Source organism: Gallinula chloropus, assembly GCF_964237585.1.
Source record: "Gallinula chloropus genome assembly, chromosome: 2".
Lineage (NCBI taxonomy): Eukaryota > Metazoa > Chordata > Aves > Gruiformes > Rallidae > Gallinula > Gallinula chloropus.
The window spans coordinates 151,989,455-152,011,328 of NC_140086.1; the positions used below are offsets into that span (position 1 = coordinate 151,989,455).

The following is a 21,874-nucleotide window of genomic DNA, read 5'->3' on the forward strand; positions in this document are numbered from 1 at the left end:
ATGAGCTTCTTAAATCCATGTCCTTACTTCTACGTGGCTGTGGTCTTGCAGGGTGAGGGAAGCTGAATATCTGACTCAGCCTCCCCTCCATGTGTGCCCAGAACCCACTTAACGAAACCAGATGAATTCAAGGGGACCAGTGTTTTCCCAGGGCCTCTCAACAGCAAGAGAAAAAACAGAACCATTGCTTGGTTGAGCCACTTTTCCTAACAAAGATGCTGTCAGTTAGGGCTAACCAGATCCCACGATACCAGAAGATATCCCATCAGTACCCCAGAGCAAGCTCCAGCCCCCAGGAGCTGCTTCCAGAAGGATTTGTGGGTCCAGCTTGGGTTCCAACAAGAAATCACATGTCTAAAAAAAAAAGAAAACACTTTGGATCTTACTTTTTTATGTTCAGACTTGCAAAGTGCTTTAAGAACAACTCATGCTCACAAACAGCATTCCTCTGACTTATCTCTAATGTATGCTTGAAAAGCTCCATGCCAAACAAAGTACAGAGATTAAGTACATTAAAAGATACTAAACACTGGAAGAGAGAAGCAGTCCAAGTACTGGTGTTCTCAGGAGCACTAGAGCTGGTTTAGGTTCACATTCATCCATACACAGTCTGCAGAATTCATTTTTTAGACCTTTTGCCTTGCTTGGCGTCAGTAACTGGCTTCCCAAGGCTACCCCTGGTGACTGGACTCGCTCAGATCTGATGGTTCAGACCACTCAGTCTCTGGGAAGTCTGGAAAATTGGACATTTCAACAAAGCTGCCCGTGCTCAGGAGGAGACCTGGCAGACTGGCCCCTCAGCACCTCCACCTCTTCAGCTTGCTACAATAAAATGCTTTCGGGACCAACAAATTTCCTGTGAACTAATCCTGGATCAATGTCTAGGATGCTGAAAAGAAAGTCAGTCTTGAAATCTTCTCCCTTTACTACTACTCCCAGTCAATAGGGATCTCTAGCTCTAATTCAGTTAATTTTGCTATTTCTGAGGGCGACGTAGGTAGTCGACAGAGATAGTCCTTTTATCTCTGCTTGGGTTGGTGGTGTCTAACTCTAAAAAGGACCACTCAGCAGTTGACAGCAGGTGACTAATCTGCAGAAACGCCCAAGTGCCTCAAGCAAAGAAAGTGAAAAATTTCTTTCTGACTGTGTCTTTCAGGATTTCGCCGACTCCATATACCAAATGGTTGCACAGAAGTTCCAGGAGCTGACAGACAATTTCACTTCCATGCACGCACGCCACAAAACTCTTGCAGGCATTGTGATGACCAAAGGTAAGATATCCTCTCATTTATTTTCCTCTGGCATTTTTCATGACTAAGTAATACATTATTTACCCAGTCCTCAGAATTGAAGGATGCCTTTACTCCAACACAGAAAAATAAAGAGTAATGCTGAGAAAAGAAGCATTAAATATTTACACCTCTAGTAAGTTCCCACAAAAAAATATCGGCAACAGAGGCAAAGGTTAATTCATAAATATGTCCCCACATTGTTTTTTTTACAGGACAAAACACAGACCCCTCTGATTTTGCATTTCCTAATAGATCGGGGAGGGTTAGTTATCAGTAAAAAGTTGTATTGTTTCCTAATTGCTTTTTTAGATCTGGAAACACTGAGTTCTTGTACAAGGCTACCATAAACTTTGTTTTAGACTTAAAACAAAAGCAAATCTCAGCAAATTTCTTTTCCAACCAAAAGAAATACACCCAGAGCATGCAAAGTTCATTCTGCTCTGCTCCAACCCTGGGAAATACATACTGGTGAGGCCAAAATTTGATATTCGCTCCTGTTAAGACTTAACTGCTGGAGTCATACTGTACAGAAATCTTTAGCCCTTTGATGAAACTTGCATAGACAATCTTGCTTTGTGGGTAAATGCCAGTTGGGGCACCTCAGTATTTATGAGGATGTCAGGAGTGGAGATGCTGTCATAAACTTCATTCTTACTCAGATACATGGAGCAGTGGATTGAGTTTAGAAATGAGTGGATAAGCTCGGAGGAGAAAGGCATGTATAATTCATCCAGGCTTGCTTTGCTCCTTCCTTTCAACAATTACATTAGGTAGATTCAATAGGGACATTTGTAAATACTGTGAGGCAGCATAATGGAGGAAGGGTTATCTGCTGGATCTTTTCCAACTGCAGGCCTAAATACAGCTAAGAGTTCTGTGCAAAGGAACTTATTCTCCTCCTTTCTGATTGAAAAGAGTGAGAAAGTCTCTCTTGAAATTAGAAGTAGACAAGTAGAAGTCCTACCTCTGGTTGGAACTGAACTGTTCCTCAGCTAAGTTTGGTATTATTTTGCTCAATCTGCTTTGGACTGTTATTTTTTATATTACTTTAGCAAATGGATTAATGGATGAGGCTTCCATTTTTTAAGTGCTTTAAGTACAATGTTGTACACAAACAAACCATGGTGCATAAGTCCTGTAGATCACAGGAGACATCTTTAGTACCAAGAAAAATAAAGAGGAGAGTGTGACTGACTTTGGGATGTGAAAGATGTGTAACAGACCCAGCATACCAACTGCTTTATTATAGTCAGATTTCTAGACTGTGGCACTCATCAGATGTAAATAAAGTGCTGTATTTTATTTAGAGGAAATATTTTTCCAATCTGGACCACAGGAAAGAATGTCTAAATATGTATCTTACAACAACCTAAGTTATAGGAGCCAAGGATTGTTACTTTAATCCCTTTCCGAAGGGAGACAGCACCCAGTTGTGTCCCTGTTCAGTTTTCTTACACTCAGTGTGTATTTTCCTTGTAAGAATTTAGTCCCATTCTTGCCTTGCCAAAGTACAGCCCCTACATCATAGAATCATAGAATGCTTTGGGTTGGAAGTGACCTCAAATACCATCTAGACGCAACCCCCTGCAATTGGCTGGGACACCTTCACTAGCCCAGGTTGCCCAAAGACCCATACAACCTGTCCTTAAATACTTCCAGGGATGAGGCTTCCACAACGTCTCTGGGCAACCTGTGCCTAGACCTCACCACCCTCATAATAAAGAATTTCCACCTATTTCTTTCCCATTTGATCTTTCTTCCCAAGCCTACACCTGTTTTAAAAAGCATGATGGAGCCAATGCAGCCTTATTGTTATGTGATTAAAGAAGCAGTCTGGTAGGTTGACTGTGATAGGACAGCAGACAGCCATCAAAGTCACTCTGTCACTCCTCAACTGGACAGGGGAGAGAAAAGAATCTCATGGGTCAAGATGAGGACAGAGGGAGATCACTCTCAGCAGTTACTGTCATGGGCAAAACAGACTCAATTCAGGGAAATTAATTTAATTTACTACCAGTCAAACCAGAGTAATGAGAACTAAAACCAAATCTTTAAACACCTCCCTCCACCCCTCCCTTCTTCCCAGGCTCAAATTCATTCCTGTTTTTCTCCTGACACTCCACAGCAGCACAGGGGGACAGGGAATGCAGGTTCATCAGTTCATTGCATGTTCTGTCACTCCTTCCTCCTCAGAGGAGGACTCCTTACACTCTGCCCCTGGTCCAGCCTAGGGTCCCTCTCACAGCAAACAGTCCTCCACCAACTCCTCACAACTCCATTGTGAGTCCTCCACATGAGCTGCAGTTCTTCATGAACTGCCCCAGCATGGGACCCTTCCACAGGGTGCAGACCTTCAAGACCAGACTGCTCCAGCATGGATTCCCCACAGGGTCACAAGTCACCCCAGCAAACCTGCTTCAGCATGGGCTCCTTTCTCCATGGGCTGCAGGTCCTGTCAGGAGTTTGCTTCAGCTCAGGCTTCCCATGGAGTCACAGCCTCCTTCAGAGCATCCACCTGCTCCATTGTGGGGTACTCCATGGTCTGCAAGTGGAATCTCTGCTCTACTGCCACTGTCCATGGACTGCAGGAGGAAACCATGGTCTTCTCAATGGGCTACAGGGGAGTCTCTGCTCCTGCCTGTCCTTCTGCATTGAACTTGGTGCCTACACAGCTGTTCCTCTCACATCTTCTTACCTCTCTTTCTGACTGCAATAGCTCCTGGTGGGGTTTTTCCCCATTCTTAGCTACATTATCCCAGAGGCACTACCACCGTGGCTGATTGGCCTCAATCTTGGCCACTCAACCAGTGGTGGGTCCATCTTGGAGCTGGTTGGTATTGGGTCTGTGGGACTTGGGTGAAGCTTTTAGCAGCTTATCACAGAAGCCACCCCTGTAGCCCCCCTACTACCAAAGTTTTGCCACACAGTCGTATTAAGAACAGTGTAAAACCCCACACTGTATGGTAAGGAAAGTCACCATAGCTACGAAATTGCAGCTGCTGAGTGTGTGCAGCCCTAGAAGAGGGAAGGGGCACATCCAGATCCCTACAAGTCCTGCTGGGCAGCTGCTGCTGTCTGTCTTTTCTTTGGGAGAGAAGTATTCTCCCTCTAGGTTTCTTTATGAGTCCTATGCCCTTAGGAGGAATTTACACATTTGTATTTCATATTTCTTCTTAGTCAGCATTAAGACAAAGTATAATTTTACTTATGTTCATAAACCATTCCCCTCAAGGCTTCCTCTTTTAATTCTGAATTCCCTTTTATGAATTCCTTCAATCTGTCAGCCATCCAATTTGTCAATATCTTACTGGGTTTGTAGAGCCTAGAAAAGAAACTCACAGATACAAAGTGATTCACAGAAGATGCAGAGCTAGAAACAGCCTTATCTTGGTACATTTTCCAGGAAGAATTGAATTCCTTCCAGCACAAGAATGTCTGCCAACCATGTCAAGACAAATCATTTGCCATTTGTGTCATTATTTTCTGTACTAAAGTTGTAGATTTGTTGTCTGTTCCCCACCATCACTCCCAGAGGTAGCAGGGATCTTGCCACGCTCTGTTCAAAGATGGCACAGGCAGGTTTTCCACATCAAACACTCAAATAAGTACCAATTTCCTATGTTTTTAATAAAGAATTTGGCAGGGAAGGCGTAGATCTCTGCAAACAAATTGCTAATGACATCAAAAAAACCCCAAATTTGGTGATGTCTTGCTGCATTTAGTACCATACACAAATATAACAGACAAAAATGAATTTGTTTTTACCTTTGTTTCAATTTAATGACATCCTGACTAGAAACAGATTTATCTGTGCTTGTACAGTTTTCAGACAAAGCCGGTAAAAAAGCACAATGTGATTCTGTGATAACTGCTGTTAAGATAATATAAAATCTCTACAGACAAAACAGAAGTGTGCTAGATTGGTTTTCTTTTCCTGAACTCTGACATTTTTTCTGCCATTTCAGTTTCCCAGGGAAACCAAAGAGAGTTACATTTGGGCACTGTAATTGACTTATGCTGTAGCACCCAGGGCAAATTCCAAAGTATGAGAAAGAAAAAAATGTAGAAAATGATGTTATTGACTGACTGTAAATGTTCACAGTAATAAATTGCTAGTCAGAAAAACAGGCAGCCCAATGTATTTAAATGTGCTTTTCTCTGAGATGTGATGAAAAGCCAAAGTCTCAGTGTATTTTCATGAAAGCAAGTTTTCAAGACATTTGATTAGTAGTCATCAAGATAACCTTGAAAAACTCTGCCTAGGTAGGAGCAAATTATCATCACACTGGACAGCAGATGATGTGATGTTATCTAATGTAATACAATAATTGAAAATAGTAATAATTTCAAAACTAACATAGCAGAGCTTGAACTAAACATTTCAAAAGGTGCAGTGGTTGAAGGAAATTGTTCTTCAGTTATTACGTATTTGAAACCAGCCAGTCCTCATTCAAATTTTGTTGAAACCCATTCAGAGAAGATTAGTCTCTCAAAAATGGTTTGACTCTAGGAAAAATTGTTTAACGAGTAAGACATGCATTCAGATCTTCCATGTACTGTAAAACATATTCCCACAGAGTACCTTCAAGGAGATCAATAAGTATTCCTAGTGTAGCACGGTACACGTATGAGGACCTAAGTGTTACTGCATGCTGACTACCCTCAGTAGTTGTCCAGATTTCTATGAAGTTGTGATGGGTTCATACATGGTAAATTAAGAACATCAGTTCACCTGTGGAAAAGGCAGTCCAGATAACATCACATCAAACACAAATCATCCCCTCAGAACACACGTACCCAGACATGTGGTAGATGGAGTTAACTTTCCTCATAGTGTTCTGCACTTGTGGCTAAAACACATTTGATAACACCAATTATTTGGCTATTGCTGGACAGTGCTTGCAAAGTGTCAAGGCTTTCTCTCTGTCTCCCATCTCCAACCCCGTCCCCAGCAAGTAAGCCAGGAGGGACATAGTCAGGAGAGCTGTCACCACCTTGTGAAGGGGACTTTCCATAACATATGACATTGTGCACAGCAGTAAGAGCTCAGGGAAAGAAGGAAAAAGGAGAGACATTTGAGTTTATGGCACTTGTCTTGCCAAGCAATCATGAAATACCATTAAATCAATTCACAAGTCTTCTTCCCTTCTCTCTGTCCTCTCCCAATCCCACAGGGAAGGGGGAGAGCAACAGGCTGGGTGCGTGTTTGGCTGTTGGCCAGGACCAATTAATAGTTTGTTTCAGGGTGTGCAACAGCAATAGCTGGGCATGATATTTCTTGCTGTCACAGATTAAAGTAGCCTACCAGGCTCCCTGCTTACAATGTACCCCTGTCTCTCAGGTACAGTTGGCACGTCTTACTTTCACCCACTGGTCTGCTGTACTTTTTTACTGGAAAGTTTGCAGGGAGAAATAATTTTTTTTATTATCACTATTATCACTTGGAAAAACCCAAGGGCAAGCAAGTGAATGCTTCCTGATACAGGCCAACAAACCTGACACCGAGCACTGTCATGTCCCTCGGTCCCTGACGCGTTGTCACAGATGATGGGACAGGATAGGATGCGGAGGAGCCACTGGCGAGAAGCAGCTCTTTCCACACTGGCAAAGAGCACAGTCCCACCACAGGTTAGTGTGCAGGGCAACCAGTTTACCAGTACATGGGTCACCAAGGAGCCAGTATGGACAGTGCCGCCTGTGCCCCAGAGCTGGGAGATAGGATGCCCCCTCCCCAGGGCAGCGTGGGGTGAGAGGTGAAGGTGTGAGCTGCACACCAGGTCCTGTGATCTAAAGGCAGGTGCCATCTGCGCTGTTTGTTTACATCAGGGACAGAGTTTGCCTTTGCCAGCTCTGAACAGATATGGGCAGACATTTGTGCACTACCTGAAATCACTGGACGCGGTAAAGAATTCCTGTCACTCAGTGTGGAGATGATCTATTGCTGCTGAGGTCTTTTTTGCAAAAAAACCTCCCATAATCATTAAGGACAAAATGAGACTGCTATTTAAACACTATTTTCCCATTTGTGTTTGACGAATCTTAGCGGTTTAAATACTGATAGGAACTTTTTGTCATGCTTTCTGTTAAAAATGAAGCATTAAGAAAGTTCAGTACTTTTCACAGGAGCGTGGCATTCATAGAAAAAGGTTATGAGTTGATTTTTCACTTCAATTTTCTCTCTTCTTCTTTTTTTTTTTTTTTAGGCTGACAATCATTTTGATGTTAAAAGCAAACTAGGAGGTCTTCTCAGTTATTCTTCTATGAAATAAAGATGAACTGGACAAAAGAGCCCTAAATAGCAATTTCATGCTGTGATAAAAGATGGGAAATTATCATCTATATCTCATGGAACGGATCTTAATCATTGCTAAGTGGAATAACAGAAAAATTAAAGTTGACAATAAGTCTCCACGGATCTTTACGGTCATATTAAGATTCATAAAGCCTCATGTCTAAGTACAATCAGGAATATTGAAGGCCAATTGATTTCTGGTCCTTAGTTCAAACAGGAAACTTCAAAAGTAGTAAAATACAGTAGAAAATTCTGGCCTGATGTAGAGTTTCAATCCGCTCCATCCCAGGCTGGATTCGAGTAGCCAAACCCATTAGAGGAACTGTGAATAACTTATAGATTAGTGCTCAGGGCAGATCCCCTCAGGAAGAGAGTCACAGGAATAATTAAGGCTCTTGGGTACGATTTCAATAGTTTGATGGATGCTAAAAGCCTAGTCCTGGTGAGACTCGGTGTTCAATAAGACAAAATCCAAAAATTGAAACTGGGTGACCAAACTGCTGAAATGCTTTTGAAAATCTCTTCACTTTCTGTTGCCTGATGCTCTTAAAGAGGTGGCCCAAACTCATTTGATATTCTTGGAAACATTATCCACTTCTTACATGTGCCCAGGTTGACACATCGCCACAAGATGACAGGTTTTCCCAAAATACTTTAAAATAGGTGAATAGATACGTAGTTAGACACCATATATGTCATTCTTTCTCATAAATTTGTTTTCCTCTGGTTATAAACCTTAAACCAATAATCTTCAGATTCTACCTAAATAACTCTGAACTCCTTATGGGCATCCTTTTTGCACAGCTGCAATTCTATACAGGATTTGTAATGTGGACCTATATTGGGCAGACTAGGATTCCTGCAGCCCAACAGATTGAGATTTCCATATTCCAACTCAAAGGACATTTGAGCTTTTGCAGTTAAAACTGTGGATCCACCAGGTTATTCACTTCTTTTAAAACAGGGGTTTAAGCATTCCACTGCAAGTACTCCCCCTACAAGAGGGCATTGCTTTTTTGTTAAATCAGTGCTAAGGAAGACAAAATCATTGAAGCTACATTACTTAAAAACAGAAAATATGAGATGGGACACAAACATGTAGCCTTGCACAGAGTCAAGGTCATCTCACCAGGCCAGATTATATATTTTGCACTGAACAAGATAAAATGCATGTGTCATCTGGAAGTAAATACAGAACCAGGCCTTCGCTTCTGGACAGCAGCCCCCCAACCAGCCCATCTCAGGGCCTCTCCTCACTGTTACTGTCTAAGCTAATTCTGTCCTTTTAGCTGCTTGGTAGCACAGGTTCAGCAAGGACAAGGCAAAAGACTCAGATCAGCAGTTTTAGGCACTGCCACAGGAGAGTGACCCAGTCTGGGAAAGGGATTGAGTCCCCATTTTTTACTGTCTCCACAAGCTGTAGGTGTCTCCAGCAGATCTTACTGATGCCTTCTGGGCAGCTCCAGCAGCAAACATCTTCCCCACTGGACCCACTGGCTGTTCAGGTTTCCATTTCAGAGCACCTATTTCTTCACAGACACCGAGTCTTTTATCCCAACTGGAGCTAAGTCCCTGGACTTAGCTTTTGGTTCTTGCTGTTGAAAGAATAATTCTGATTGAAATAGTAACTGACAGCTCTCAAAACCTGGATGCAGGCAAGACCCTGGCTTTGTGTCACATATAATTACATTGGCCTACAAGGATGGGTATAATAATTAACATAAAAGATGGAAATGAAAAATAGGTGCTTCTGTTTCCATTCCTAATTCTGTGAAGCCAGGAGCTGGAAAGTTCAGGCTTTCATTCTGCTGTGTGATAAGCCAAACTGGAAATTGTCCCAATCTCAATAAAAAGAGTGCTTCTCACCCTAGAAACAGAAGTTGCTTGTGTGAATAAAGGCTTAAAGACATCAGCCACTGCTTTTACTTTACAGACCTAGTAAAAAACATAGGGTTTGGTGGTTTTTTAATGTTAGTACACTTAAGAAAAAAAAGTTTCCCCTTGTGGATTGGATTATCTGCCAAAATCCACATTCAGGATTTCATTTTTTCTCTTTGCAATTAAGGATCTCACTAGCATAGAAGACTGTCAATTTACTTAATGCCCAGGTATCAGTGACACAGCACTTATTAGAGAAACACAGATACCTGCTCTCAGAACCTGGCAGGAAAAGTGCAGTACAGCCCTGTTTAAAAATTAGGATTTATCTCTAAGCCTCTACATAGCTCTGTTCTTGCGGACAAAAAACAGTGTTCAAACTCACATGAAAGGAAAGGACTCTCAAGTAACATTGATTCTGCCACTATGAATTCAGGATAAGAAAGAAAAAAAGCCTCATGGATTTAGTATGGGGATGAAGCATGCAGGCACCTGGGCTGGCTGGGCTGACTGTCCCTCCAGGTCTCCAAAGCCCACACTGAGGAAAGGGAAGGAAGGCAAAGAGCACTGTTGCTTGCAAGCACAGGACTGTCTCCTTCCACATGCCTCAGAAGCAAAGCTGATGGGATTTTATCCTTTCCGTCCACTAACAGGAGGAGAGAAACGAACCGTGGAAATTAGAACTGGGAAGGACCACTAAGTCAGCCAGTCCATTTCCCTGCAAGCACGAGATTGTTCCCTGTGGTCCATTCCCGAGTGCTTTCTCCAGTCTAGATTTAAATGAATCAATTAGCAATGGGGCTTTCAACACTACCTTGGGAAACCATTCTGCACTGACAGATCTCATTGTTAATAATTCTCACCAGTTATTCAGCCTGACTTTTATTTCCTGTGATTTCATCCCAGGTCCTTAGTTATACTGCTCTAAATTGACCATTTAGTACGCACCTCTCTCCTTGCACCCTTCAGATACTTGGAAGCACTCTTCCCACTTTCACAGGTGGTGTTTAACAAAGGTTTATGTATTTAATGTTTGCACTGGCTGGGTCACTCTCCTGTGTAGCCCTCAGCAGTTTCCCCCCAGTTTTCTGATGCACTTTGCCAACATCCCGTCCATCGCTTCCCCAGTTCTGGGCTGGGAAATCCTCCCTGTGAATGAGACTCACTAGAAGGACCTGCACAGAGATGTCTTGCAGAATGGATTAGTACAAAGTCTTTTTCCAGGCATCCAACAACGGGATGGAGCAGGTCGAAACTGGCTTGTCTCAAAAAGGGATTTTTAAGTGAATTTGGAATTTCAGTTCACAAAGAAACCCGCCATGGAACTGGGGGAGGTTTACTGTGCCTGGCTGTGAAAGGAGAGCCACGGCCACTCTCAGACAATACCCTGGCTCTTGCTTCCAGCACAGAGGGATCAGAGATCAGGGTGGAGAGGATTGCACCTCAGCCCCTGTTCGTTCACTGACAGAGATGAAGAGCACTGCAGAGAATAGCCTTCCCTAGGTAGCGCAGTCAGAAGCAGGATTACCCAACACATTAACAAAGGAAGAAAATACGAGACTCTCAGATGCTCCCCCTACACCCTCTCTTTCCACCAAAATACAATGCATCCACTTTCACATAACCCACAGTTTGACGTCAGGAAAAGAAATCCCTGTGCAACTCTGGCATTTCAAAGACTACATTCCATTCGTACCCCTAAACATCTTTAACCTCACTGCTGGCACCTTCTGTGTTCCTAACATTTGCTAGCTCTGTATTTGCCTTTTGTTCAGGCCTCTGCGTTACATTTCACCAGCCCTTAATGTGTTTCTTCCTTTCCAGTTTTATGGCCAGCTGCTTCCTCTCATCAACCACTCACCTCCACCCCAGGGCTGCTCCTTGGAGAGCCCAGTCGTGAGCTATGGGATGCAGCCCAGGTGCGCACTGAAGTCTCAGGCTGCTCTTTGTCACCAAAATGATCACCATCACCACCACTGGCACAGCAGAAAACAGAGAGAAAAAACCCTGAGCTGCAACAGTGTTTATGGCAAACTGTTAATAGCTACATGCATACTGTTCATCATGCCTGCTGTACACAATTCTTCTCAAACAGCTCCATATTCTTATTTTGGAGTCGGAACGTGGCTCTGCTCTCCATGCAGAGCTCCCTGTGTCAGGAGTGCATAGTCTAGACCAAAACTGAATGGCAGGGTACGCTGTGCCACACACACCAGTCCCTCGATCCTCAGCTCCCTTCTCACACACACATCTTGATTTCAGCCCTCTTGAAACCTCCAAAAAGAGGGAGTCAACACATCACTAAGCTACAGGGCAAAGGGCTGATGGCCGTGGCCAACACATCCGTCACTCCATGGCCCTACCCCTGTGCAAGCATTAACAGGGACAACGTTTGGAGTCCTTTTCAGAAAACTGTCCCTTTCCTGCTGTTTTGCTGTGAGAAGATGCGGAGAAGAGCTCTGTGCCTCTATTGCAGAAGTATTTTGCATGGCCCATTGCCCACACCCAGGGCAACAAGCACAGCCCACGGCCCAGCAGCACCATTCCCTGCAGGGCTCTGCACCAACTCAGGGACCTGTTTTGAGGCAGAGGGGTGCAGGACCATGCCACACACCTCCCAGCAGGCAGCTTTTCCAGCATCCATGCCCTTTCATGTCTTGACTATCTCTTATTACAAAATTAAAGCCATTTTAAGGACATGGTAGAGCTGCCAGGGAAGAAGATAACAGAAAATAATGCGCGACTTGTCAGTGCTGTGTAGCGCCAAGAAATTTTCCTTCCCTAAACAAACCTGAAATGGAAACCTGAGCTTACTCAGCTATGAGTAGAGGGTATTAAAAAAAAAAAAAACCTACTGTGTGATCAGAGCTCTATTAAGCTGCCTTGAAAATTATTCCAAATACACTTTTTTGCAGATAACAATAGACAATCCTTTTGACTGATTTGTTAAAAAAAGGTAAAGAAAGAGCATAAAATTATTGCTTATCAGAGAAAGAAGCAGCACTCTTTAAAATAATATGAAACTTTACCCCATGAATTATTCATAAGGGCTGATGTTACACTATCATTATTTCTGGCTTTCCGTTTTACTGCATAGCATTTCGTGTCAGTTGTCTCCAACCCAATAATAGAGGTGGGGTTTTTTTTAATTAATCAAACCTGATTTTTCAGATTTTTTTTTTCTAATTTAAAAATGAATATATTCTGAGTAGTGAGTTGTCTTCATGGTGTCATGTTGAAAAAGGAGATATTTTTCATTACTGCTAGCGGGGTCTAAAACATGCAGCGAAGTAGATGCTCGCACACTGACTGGTGTTCCTTTACGTGTTGCGCCAGCTGCTGAGAAACCAAAGTGTGATCCCGGTTGTATGCTGGCATTAGCAGTTGCAAACTTCATCCTGTTCGATGTGAATTAAGCTCACTGAATTTCACAGAAGTTCTCCGATATACAGCTGGTGTGATTCAGGTTTTGTGTCAGCAAACGCAGTGATTGCATGTAACACACAACACCTCCTGCAATTACCCAGCAATTTTGATTTTCCTTCTCAAACACATAAATATGCAGGGCTACAAATTCAGTATTGTGGAAGGTCTTAATGATCATAGCACACTGAAGCGGGAGTAACTCTACTAAAGTCAGTAGAAACATTGATTAGAGCAGCCAAAACTCCCTGGTTTTATCGGTAGCGCTGTGCCTCAAAGCAAATGGGTGTAGACACTTTGTGTTTATGGCCCTGACTGGCTTAAAAGCACAGCTCAGAACTGCAGTCCCTAAGATGTCAGCCTGTTCTCCACATCCAACTTACTTGCTGAGCAAACCTCCATATCTTTTCTTGCTCACTGTGTCTTGTCTCGGTGTCTCTCTGAATCATTCCCACTGCAAGCTCTGAGGCTACAGGGCTGATGTGTTGGGACATCATGTAGGGAAGGCAGCATTGTTTGCTTTATGTGTGTCATAGCCCAGCTCAAGGCAATATGGTGATCCACAAAGATCATAAGATTAATACAAAAAAATATTAATTATTGTGGTGAAAAAAATGGGGGGGGAAAATTACCTTGAAAAGTTTAATCAGGAAAAATATTTTTTAAAGGCACTATTTTCTCTGCTTGCCATCTTATGATTTGGGGAGTTTTGATTTGCATGTCGTATTTAGTTACTTGTAATAAGGGAAATCTTACAACAAACATCTGTCTACAGTGTTGAAAGATGTACTTCTGCTGGTTGTCTACAGGTCTTCAGAGTTCATAACGAGAAGCTGGCAGTACTGAGGTGTAATGCAGACTATCCAAAAGCAGATACCCAAAATAGTCCAGATGAATCACCTCCCAGGAAAGTTCCTCTCCTTTGACTATAAAGAGAGTCTACAGCAATTAGCTCAGCTACAGAAATCTAAAACCCAGCTATCCCAAAGAGCTGAAATGAATCCCACCGCTGGTGTCAGCAAACTGGCTTCTAATAAAACGAGTTTTCTTTTCAGTGGCTCAGCTCTGACATGGAAGTCTGGGCTTTTTAAAACACAAAAAATGAACATTAGCAGGGTCAAGGGTTCCCTTGCCTGGCTGTGAGAGGAGACCCTACCTACTGTACCCAGGGGGGCTCCAGCTTTCAGCGGAGCACCAGAAAGACTCATTACCTCAGACTGAATGCGTGATCAAAGACAGTGAGTCATTTACGGGTACATCTTTTTGTTCTGCAATGCATCTAATTAATTCACTGATTTTTTTGAAAATAAAAAGTGGCAAACTCCCTTACTGCTCTCGGGGCTGTGCCGATGAATATGGCATTAGCCAGGACCCAGCCAGTGTGCTGACACAGCTCCCCAATTTCCTTTCGCCTGCTCCATTTCCTTTTCAAATTGAAAACTATTAGGACTCTTTAGGCAAATAATAGAAACCTAATGCGGGTGCCTGTTATAAATCGTTCGCTAGTTACTTTTAACCTAATGTCTCCTCAAACATTACTTCACAGAAGGCATCGAGGGAAAGAAATGCCTCATGAACTCTGACAATCAGTAGGTCAAGAGTTAAGGTCATAGTAATGCAGCCCATTTCTTCTCCCTTGTCAAATGACCTGAACACAGATAGATTCCTGTGTCTTTCATCAGAGATTGGTTCCTCTCACGAAGAACATGGGTCTTGCTAAGAGGACCATACCCTGCCATACAGCTCCAAGCAGGGAAGGTGGCATATGGCCCAGGGCACCACGTTAGTGCTAGTTTAGGATTATGACACACTCAGCGCTGTAGCTCTCCTAGGCACAACTTGATGATGTGCTCGATCTAGATCTGTCACACATGTGAGCTTGAATTAAACAATGTTTAGGTGGTAGCTTGGCATTCATAAATAGAAGTCACCTGAGGAGTTTGAAGCATTCTGCAGGCAAAATAAAACAGGAAGTAAACATTAATAACAACTGTTAGTAATGGCTGGATTGTAAAAGAGACAAATGTACAGACATGCCTATTAATTCTGAATCGCTGCAGCAAGTATCTAAGCTTAAGGGTTGGAAATGCTGCCTAAAATGCCAATGTGATCAGTCACTGTTAAAATTTGCCTTCATCAATTAGGCATTGCATGTCTTATACTCAGAGACAAATCCTTCCCGTCTTCACTGGAAATAATATCAAGCATTTCACAGGGGATAAACCTTCAGCTCTATGTATGTACAAAACAAGGCGTGCAAGAGGACAATCTGTTAGCATACATGCTCCCAAACACCTTAACGCTCCTTGGGCGACTGTCATGTTGTTAAAGTATTTCTCATCATGCCGGGTGTCCTCGCTTACAACATTGAACAGTCGTACACTGGCCATAGACCACCACTTTCTCCATTTGGCTCCCCAGTGAGGTGTAAATATTTCAGAGCTAATGCATAAGTCATGTACACTGATGTTTCTGAGTGCTGCAGTGGTGAGACATAACTCCTGGGTATTTCTGAGCGTGGAGGAACATGGATTATTTTCTGTCATTGCAAATGGAAAATACATGGAGATTTTTAATGTTGAACACTCAGGCTGGTTCTGCAAATTCTTGGAAACCACTGCCTCCAGCCCCAGGCAACATCCAAGTGATGTTCTGCAAACACATGCACCTTGCCAGAACTGGCAGACACCCCAGGCTGTGTCCACATGTGACTACCTACTGAGGCTCCATGCCACTGAAAGCCAACATACGGCATTAGTTCACCCAAAAAAGAACACCCCAAGCACACTAGCTGTTACTTAATGGGTGGACATTGTGATAGCAAACAGAGATCAGAGAGATCCATGTTATTGCTTCATCAGTAGGTGTTTGTTGCCTTTGTGTTTCATTTGTGAATAAATCCAGACCTCACAGAAAACCCTGAGTGCATTCATCATCTTACATTTATACTAGAAGAGAGAAAGAATTAAGCTTATTTATGGGTAAAATGTTTGAAATAATAAAAGGCATCACACCGTGGACTGGACTGACTGGGAGAGGTCAGTAAGGTATAGCTCCTGGGGAGCAGGAGAGCAGGATGGCTTCCCCAAATGGTTTCCTCTGTATTTTCAAAGCCTGGTGCTTTCATGGCAAGGTGAATGGGGAGATGGGGAGGCAGGTTAGGAGTATGCTGATGTAAGGAGAATGAAGCAGTCAGTCTCACTGCCGTGAGAAGGAGTACTGATAGAGGTCCTCAGGTGCAGGCAAAGAGGCTCATGGATTTCCGAACAAGGGAATTGCCTCCTGGAGTACTGCACTGAGGGGAATAAGAGTCTGCCTACACTGGTTAACAATAGAACCAAAACGTAGCCGATTCGTGCCATAGACCTTTGAACCAAGGAAAATACTATCTACTGTTCAGGAAAGTATGCACTAATTTTTAAGATGCTGAGTGGGACTCAGACACCTCTGTTGCAGGCAATGCCTCATGAAGTGTTTGGTGTTAGTCCATTTGAAAGACACAGTTACATAGATGGACTACATAACTGATCTAAGATCCCTATTACCTTTCTTCCCTGCATTGTCCCATGTATTCCCATCTTTACTTCTCAGGTTTTCTAGATTGCCAACTTTTTTTTTAATTTTTAATAAATAGTCCCAGGCATGTTTTCAAACCCACATTCATAGTAGCAAATAGAGATTAAACTTCCCATACAGGCATATAGTGATCAGCTTCTGCATGAGACCAGGAGGTCAGGTGGGATTAACTGAATTTTTCACAGTACTTACACATACCTCTCCTACAACTGTCACAACACCACAGTGCCACTAAACATTTTGGACTACTGATGTAGCTATCATATTGATATAGACATGACTTAAATCCACCCCTAGTTCCAGTGCTATGCAGAGATTAGGAAGTATTACTAACTGGGGCATCACTAGTAGCACCCACCATTTATGCTTAAAATATAGTTTCCATTTCTATTCAGCTGTTTTCTCATATCACACCAATGGATCTTATGAGAGAACATGGTCCCAACCATGGTGCTTCCAGTCCAGAAAATCTCTGCAAGGTTTTTTTCTGCCACTCAATAGGCTCCATCAAAAGAAAAAAAATCCCAAACATATTGCTGACTCTGTAAAGGAATTCCTGAAGCTTTTCTACAGCTAAAGTAATGTCATAGAAACAGCATCACCACAGCCCATGTTGAGACTGTTTCCGTTGCCCCTGCGGGTACCTGCAGCCTCAGGCATGTCTTAGTCACCAGCTCATCAGATTTGGAGAGCTCAGTTCAGTTGCTTAAACATGGACATCTGTTTCCACTGAGTCACTTTATGGATGTGTGGGGAGGGTACAGAACCCCCCGCTGGACACCCCCGCTTCCCTGGAGCAGCAGCCAGATGTGAGGCAGGACACAGAGGGCGTCTCAGGAGGCACTACATGGGCACAACCATGCCACTCCCTGCAGTCTGAGTTGCTGTACTGTATATGTTTGCATGCACACCATACTTGTGTGCAGCTGTCAAACACACTCTTAGGCTACTTTGTCATATCTAGAGAAAGCACCCATCAGCCAGAAAAGTCTTTTTCCCAAGACCTGCTCCTTTTTTCTTCGGTATTGAGAGAGATGCATAAAAAAAATCTGTGTTCAATAGGTTGTTTCAGTTTGAGGCTTAGTTCATTCTTAGCTCTTCTTCAAACTGTCCATGGGGCTGAATGAGCTACATTTTAGAGTGAAACCCAAGTCCTGTTGAAGACTGTAAGCATTTTGCCACTGAGTCCAAAGAAATAAGGATTTAATCCTAGAAAGTGTCTGTCTGGACCAAGAAAGTCATGTGTTTTATATGCTATCACCATTATCTGGAGAGGCAGTGGAGGAACAAAGCTGGTCTTGGTGATGAATGCTCTGTCCCTGAGACCACAGTGGAAAAGGCCCTGATGTAGCTGCTCTTGGAGAAACAAAAAGGAAACGGGAGTGAAAGTCAGATTTGGGGTGTTTTTCTCTGAGATTTTTAAAGACCAGCTCCAGAGTGTTACTTGCATTTTATTTAGTACTTATAGTGCAACAGCAATGAAACCTAACATTACAGGGAGTGTGTGTTCCCACCAGAGAATGTCTTCAACAGCTCATAAAAACCTGGCCATTTATCAGCACTGCAGGAGATCTTTATTACCTCCCTACAGCATATGCTCTCCTATGATGTAGTTATTGATTTAACAAGTAAACTTCGTGGCAAGCTTTTATCTTGGAATTAGCAGCCAGACTGAAATTCAGCTTATTATTCTAATAACACAGATTCCTGCATATTCCAAAGGCCATATCCTCACCTTTACAAGCATCCCATTAGGGCTGTCTGGGCTGCCACATCAAAGCGTGGGCAGTGAGAACTTTAACAATCCTCATATCATACTCACCCCACCACCCCCACCACCACCCCCTGCAATTTCACAACCCTCTTGTTTTTCTTCCTACAGGTTTGGACATCAGGCAAGCTCAGGTTATTGTGCTGTCATCGGGTACCAAATGTATAAATGGGGAATACATTAACGACCAAGGGCTTGCGGTCAACGACTGCCATGCAGAAATTGTGGCAAGAAGGGCATTTGTTCACTTCCTCTACTCACAGCTGGAGCTACACTTAAGGTAACTGAATTCTGTTGATGCTTGGGGAACGTTATACAGACTTCAGTGGAACAGATCCATCCTCCAGACATTTGAAATATTCGTCTCTTTATGATGTTGTTTCTGAGCCTTTAGCCATTGAAGGACCAATGCACTGCATAGAAAAAAATTAGAGTTAGTCTAGAGTGTTGGGTCATGAGCTCCTTTACTTCAGCTGATTTTCTTTCAGTAGCTATTAGATATGACTCATAAAGTTGGGTTTTATGAAGCCTGATGATTTTGTACAAATCTTTACGTGCAGGCTTATTAGCATCATTCACTGGCCAGAGACTTGAAGGGGGTCATTTTGCTTATTGCAGCCATTTTCCCGTCTTCCTTGCTGCTGCTGAAATATCTCAGGGAAGTGATTTATTGATCATTAATGCCCTCATTGACTCACTAGAGAACCAATGAGTGTTAACAGTACAGTAAACTTTGTGCCAAAGTGCAAGATGCTATCACTCACTCCTTCTTTACGATGTTTTAAAATGTTATAGCATGTAGAATCATTACAGAGGAATTATTGTTCCTGTCTTCAGCCAAACCCACCTTGTTACCATTTAAATGGTTAATGGGTCATACACTGCCTGGAAGCTGTTAATAAGTGGGATACTGCAGAAGTCTATCCTAGGACCTTGCTAATCGTGTCTAACAACAGTCTGTAAAGGGCTATGTAGTGCTTGCTTATAAACTTTGCAGAAGACACCCAATCGTGGGGAGGGCCAGTCAATGTACTTGAGGTCTGGGCAGTCATTCCAGCAGGCTGGAGAGACTTTGACAGAAAACTCAGTAAGGACTAATGGAAAGTCCCTCATCAAGGAGGAAAGAACAACTTGCAACAAGAAGGCTGGAGCCTTACTGGCTGGGAAGCAGCTTTGCTGAGAAGGCATGGGCTGTATGAAGAGTCAGCTGAGGGATGTGATCATCCCCCCACTACTCAGCCCCCATTAGACCACATCTACAATACCATGGGCAGTGTTGAGTCCCCTAGGATATGAAAATGAAATAAATCAACCATCTGAAGCAGGCTCAGCAGAGGTTGCCCAGATGCTTATCAATCAGAGCACTTGCCCTGTGTGGAAGGGCTGCGGGATCTCGGCCCTCAGCCTGGAGATGGGATGACAGACCCAGCATATCAACAATACAATGGATCTGGCATCTTCACCAAGGGGCACAGTGGGAAGATGACAGACTACAGGCATAGAAAGAACAGAAGCTCACTTTGAATATTAGGACAAACCAAGAGCATGAGAATAGGCAAGCAGAAGAACAGGCCACCCAGCATGGTCGTGCGGTCCCTCTCCTATCTGGGAGGTTTTCAAAACCTGAATGGGTAAAACCTTGAGAAACCAGGCAAACTGCTTTGAGCTGGAGGTGGGCTAGAGATCTGAAGTTCTTTCCAGACTGAATTATCCTACAATCCTATGAAAACTAGAGCAGAAGTGAAGCTGAGATGGTATTTATTATATTGAGAAACCAACGAGTGAAGGAAGCAAGGAAAGAAACAAAAAACCCTCTTATCTATAGATCATTCTGCTGCCCTCCATTCTTGCTTGCATTTTCATGTGACTTTATCTGAAGGCCATTAACCTCAATGCCAAACATCTCTGACTTCAGGAGGCTTTACATCAGATCACAGACACGAGGATTAATCTGAGCAGGATTGTGTGTTCTCATGAGCATCTATGATACTGCTGCACTGAAGCAACGTTAATAGGCATAATGGTTACTTTCACTTCAGGCTAGAGTTGAGGACAAGAGAGTATATTGAGTAGATGAGTTTGGCTAACAAAGGGGGACAAGAGCCTTGAAGGGTTGAATCCAAACCAATATTCTCTCCATTTCAATCTGAATTGCTTTCAGGTTTACATTAAATTATTATGCTTTCAGCAGTGTAGCAGCCCTAGTACTTGCTTTGTGCTACGGTCTCTTGGGAAACAAGTGCTACCACTGTATCTTAAACTATTGTATTGATCCACCTCTCTAACATGTTCAGTCATATTATTATTTTATTTGGATCAATGTTAACAATCTTTTCTTAAGAGAATCCTCAGTGCAGTACAAGCTCTGTTCACAATAACTCCAAATCACTCTCTGTTCAGCCAAGAGCAGGCACCACTGCTTCCCTGGCCAGCACACCCAATAAAAATCTCAACCAAAATTGTCAACTCTAAGCACCTTAGTGCAGAGCTGGGGATGTTGTCAAATCAGATTTTGTTTTTTAAAGTCCATGGGGAAGCAAAACTGTGTGTTCTAATACATTCTTCAATTCTAGTATTTATTGTTATGCTCAGTTTTATGCCATCATCGGGAGCTTTGTCACACAGCAAGAAAATGGGGTGTGCAAAATGAAATGAAAAATGCATTTTCTTTTCATTGAAGTCACAGGTACCCCTTTTTCTCTATGAAAAGAGGTACAACTGCCACTGGCAGAGAAATCACACGGTGCTACTACATAGCTAAAAGGACAGGCATTTTAGGACAGACATGTCAACTAGGACTCTGCACACCAGCTCCTCAGGCTTTAGAGGAAACACAGATGTGGCTTTTACCTAGCCCAAAGTAAAGTCCCCTCCCAGGGCAAAAGATAATGCCCTAACCCTCACCCTCCCCGTCCCCACGCCCCCTCCCCCAAAAAAATAAAAAAGAATGAGAGCACATTTGTTGTCTCAAAGAGCTTAAATTTCCCATCCCTCCCTATGGAATAGGCAAGTGTGTTCTGTCAAAAGTATTCCCTATTTTCCACATATCTTCCTCCCACCAAGCCTACCTGCTCAGTCATCTCCACAGGTGATTTTGAACTTTGGGAAATTCCAGCTCAAGGATTATTTTATTCTCTGATGCTGTCCCTGAAAAGAACCAATTTTCCAGCATTTACAAACACTGCCATTGACCTCAGTGAAAGCAAAACACACACTTGCCTGAGTGCAGCATGAAGACTTCAAAGAGAGGGGACAAGCAGGCTGGAGAACGTAAGGGCCAGGATAGAGAATTAATGGCCAGGAGAGCTGGATTGACTGATTTGAATTTACTTCTTGACACCTCACTTTGAGACGTCTAAAAGTTAGTCAAGTGTGAACTAGATCCCCGAGGCTCCTTTTATCACCAATGGAGAGAGATGGGCGTCTCTGGAGTGGGACTCCGCAAGCCCATTCCGGTGTCTATGGTTGGTGGGCTGAATAGCCATCAACTGGGACAATGTATTTCCATTTCACAGAATTCACAGAATTGTAGGGGTTGGAAGGGACCTCCAGAGATCATCGAGTCCACCCCCCTGCCAAAGCACAGGCGTCCAGACAGGTCTTGAATATCTTCAGAGAAAGAGACTCCACAACTTCCCTGGG

The 21,874-nt window shown here is 43.1% G+C and overlaps 1 protein-coding gene across 1 annotated transcript in view; it reads left to right on the top strand.

Annotated features, from left to right (window-relative positions):
* ADARB2 (adenosine deaminase RNA specific B2 (inactive)) overlaps positions 1–21,874 on the top strand; it is a gene marked incomplete at both ends in the record, with an annotated part of 314,989 nt that overhangs the window by 252,978 nt on the left and 40,137 nt on the right. The window contains 2 exons of the mRNA XM_084260838.1: positions 1,157–1,271; positions 18,344–18,512. Of these exons, the coding sequence (XP_084116964.1) occupies positions 1,157–1,271; positions 18,344–18,512 (284 nt within the window). The remainder of the gene's footprint in view (positions 1–1,156; positions 1,272–18,343; positions 18,513–21,874) is intronic.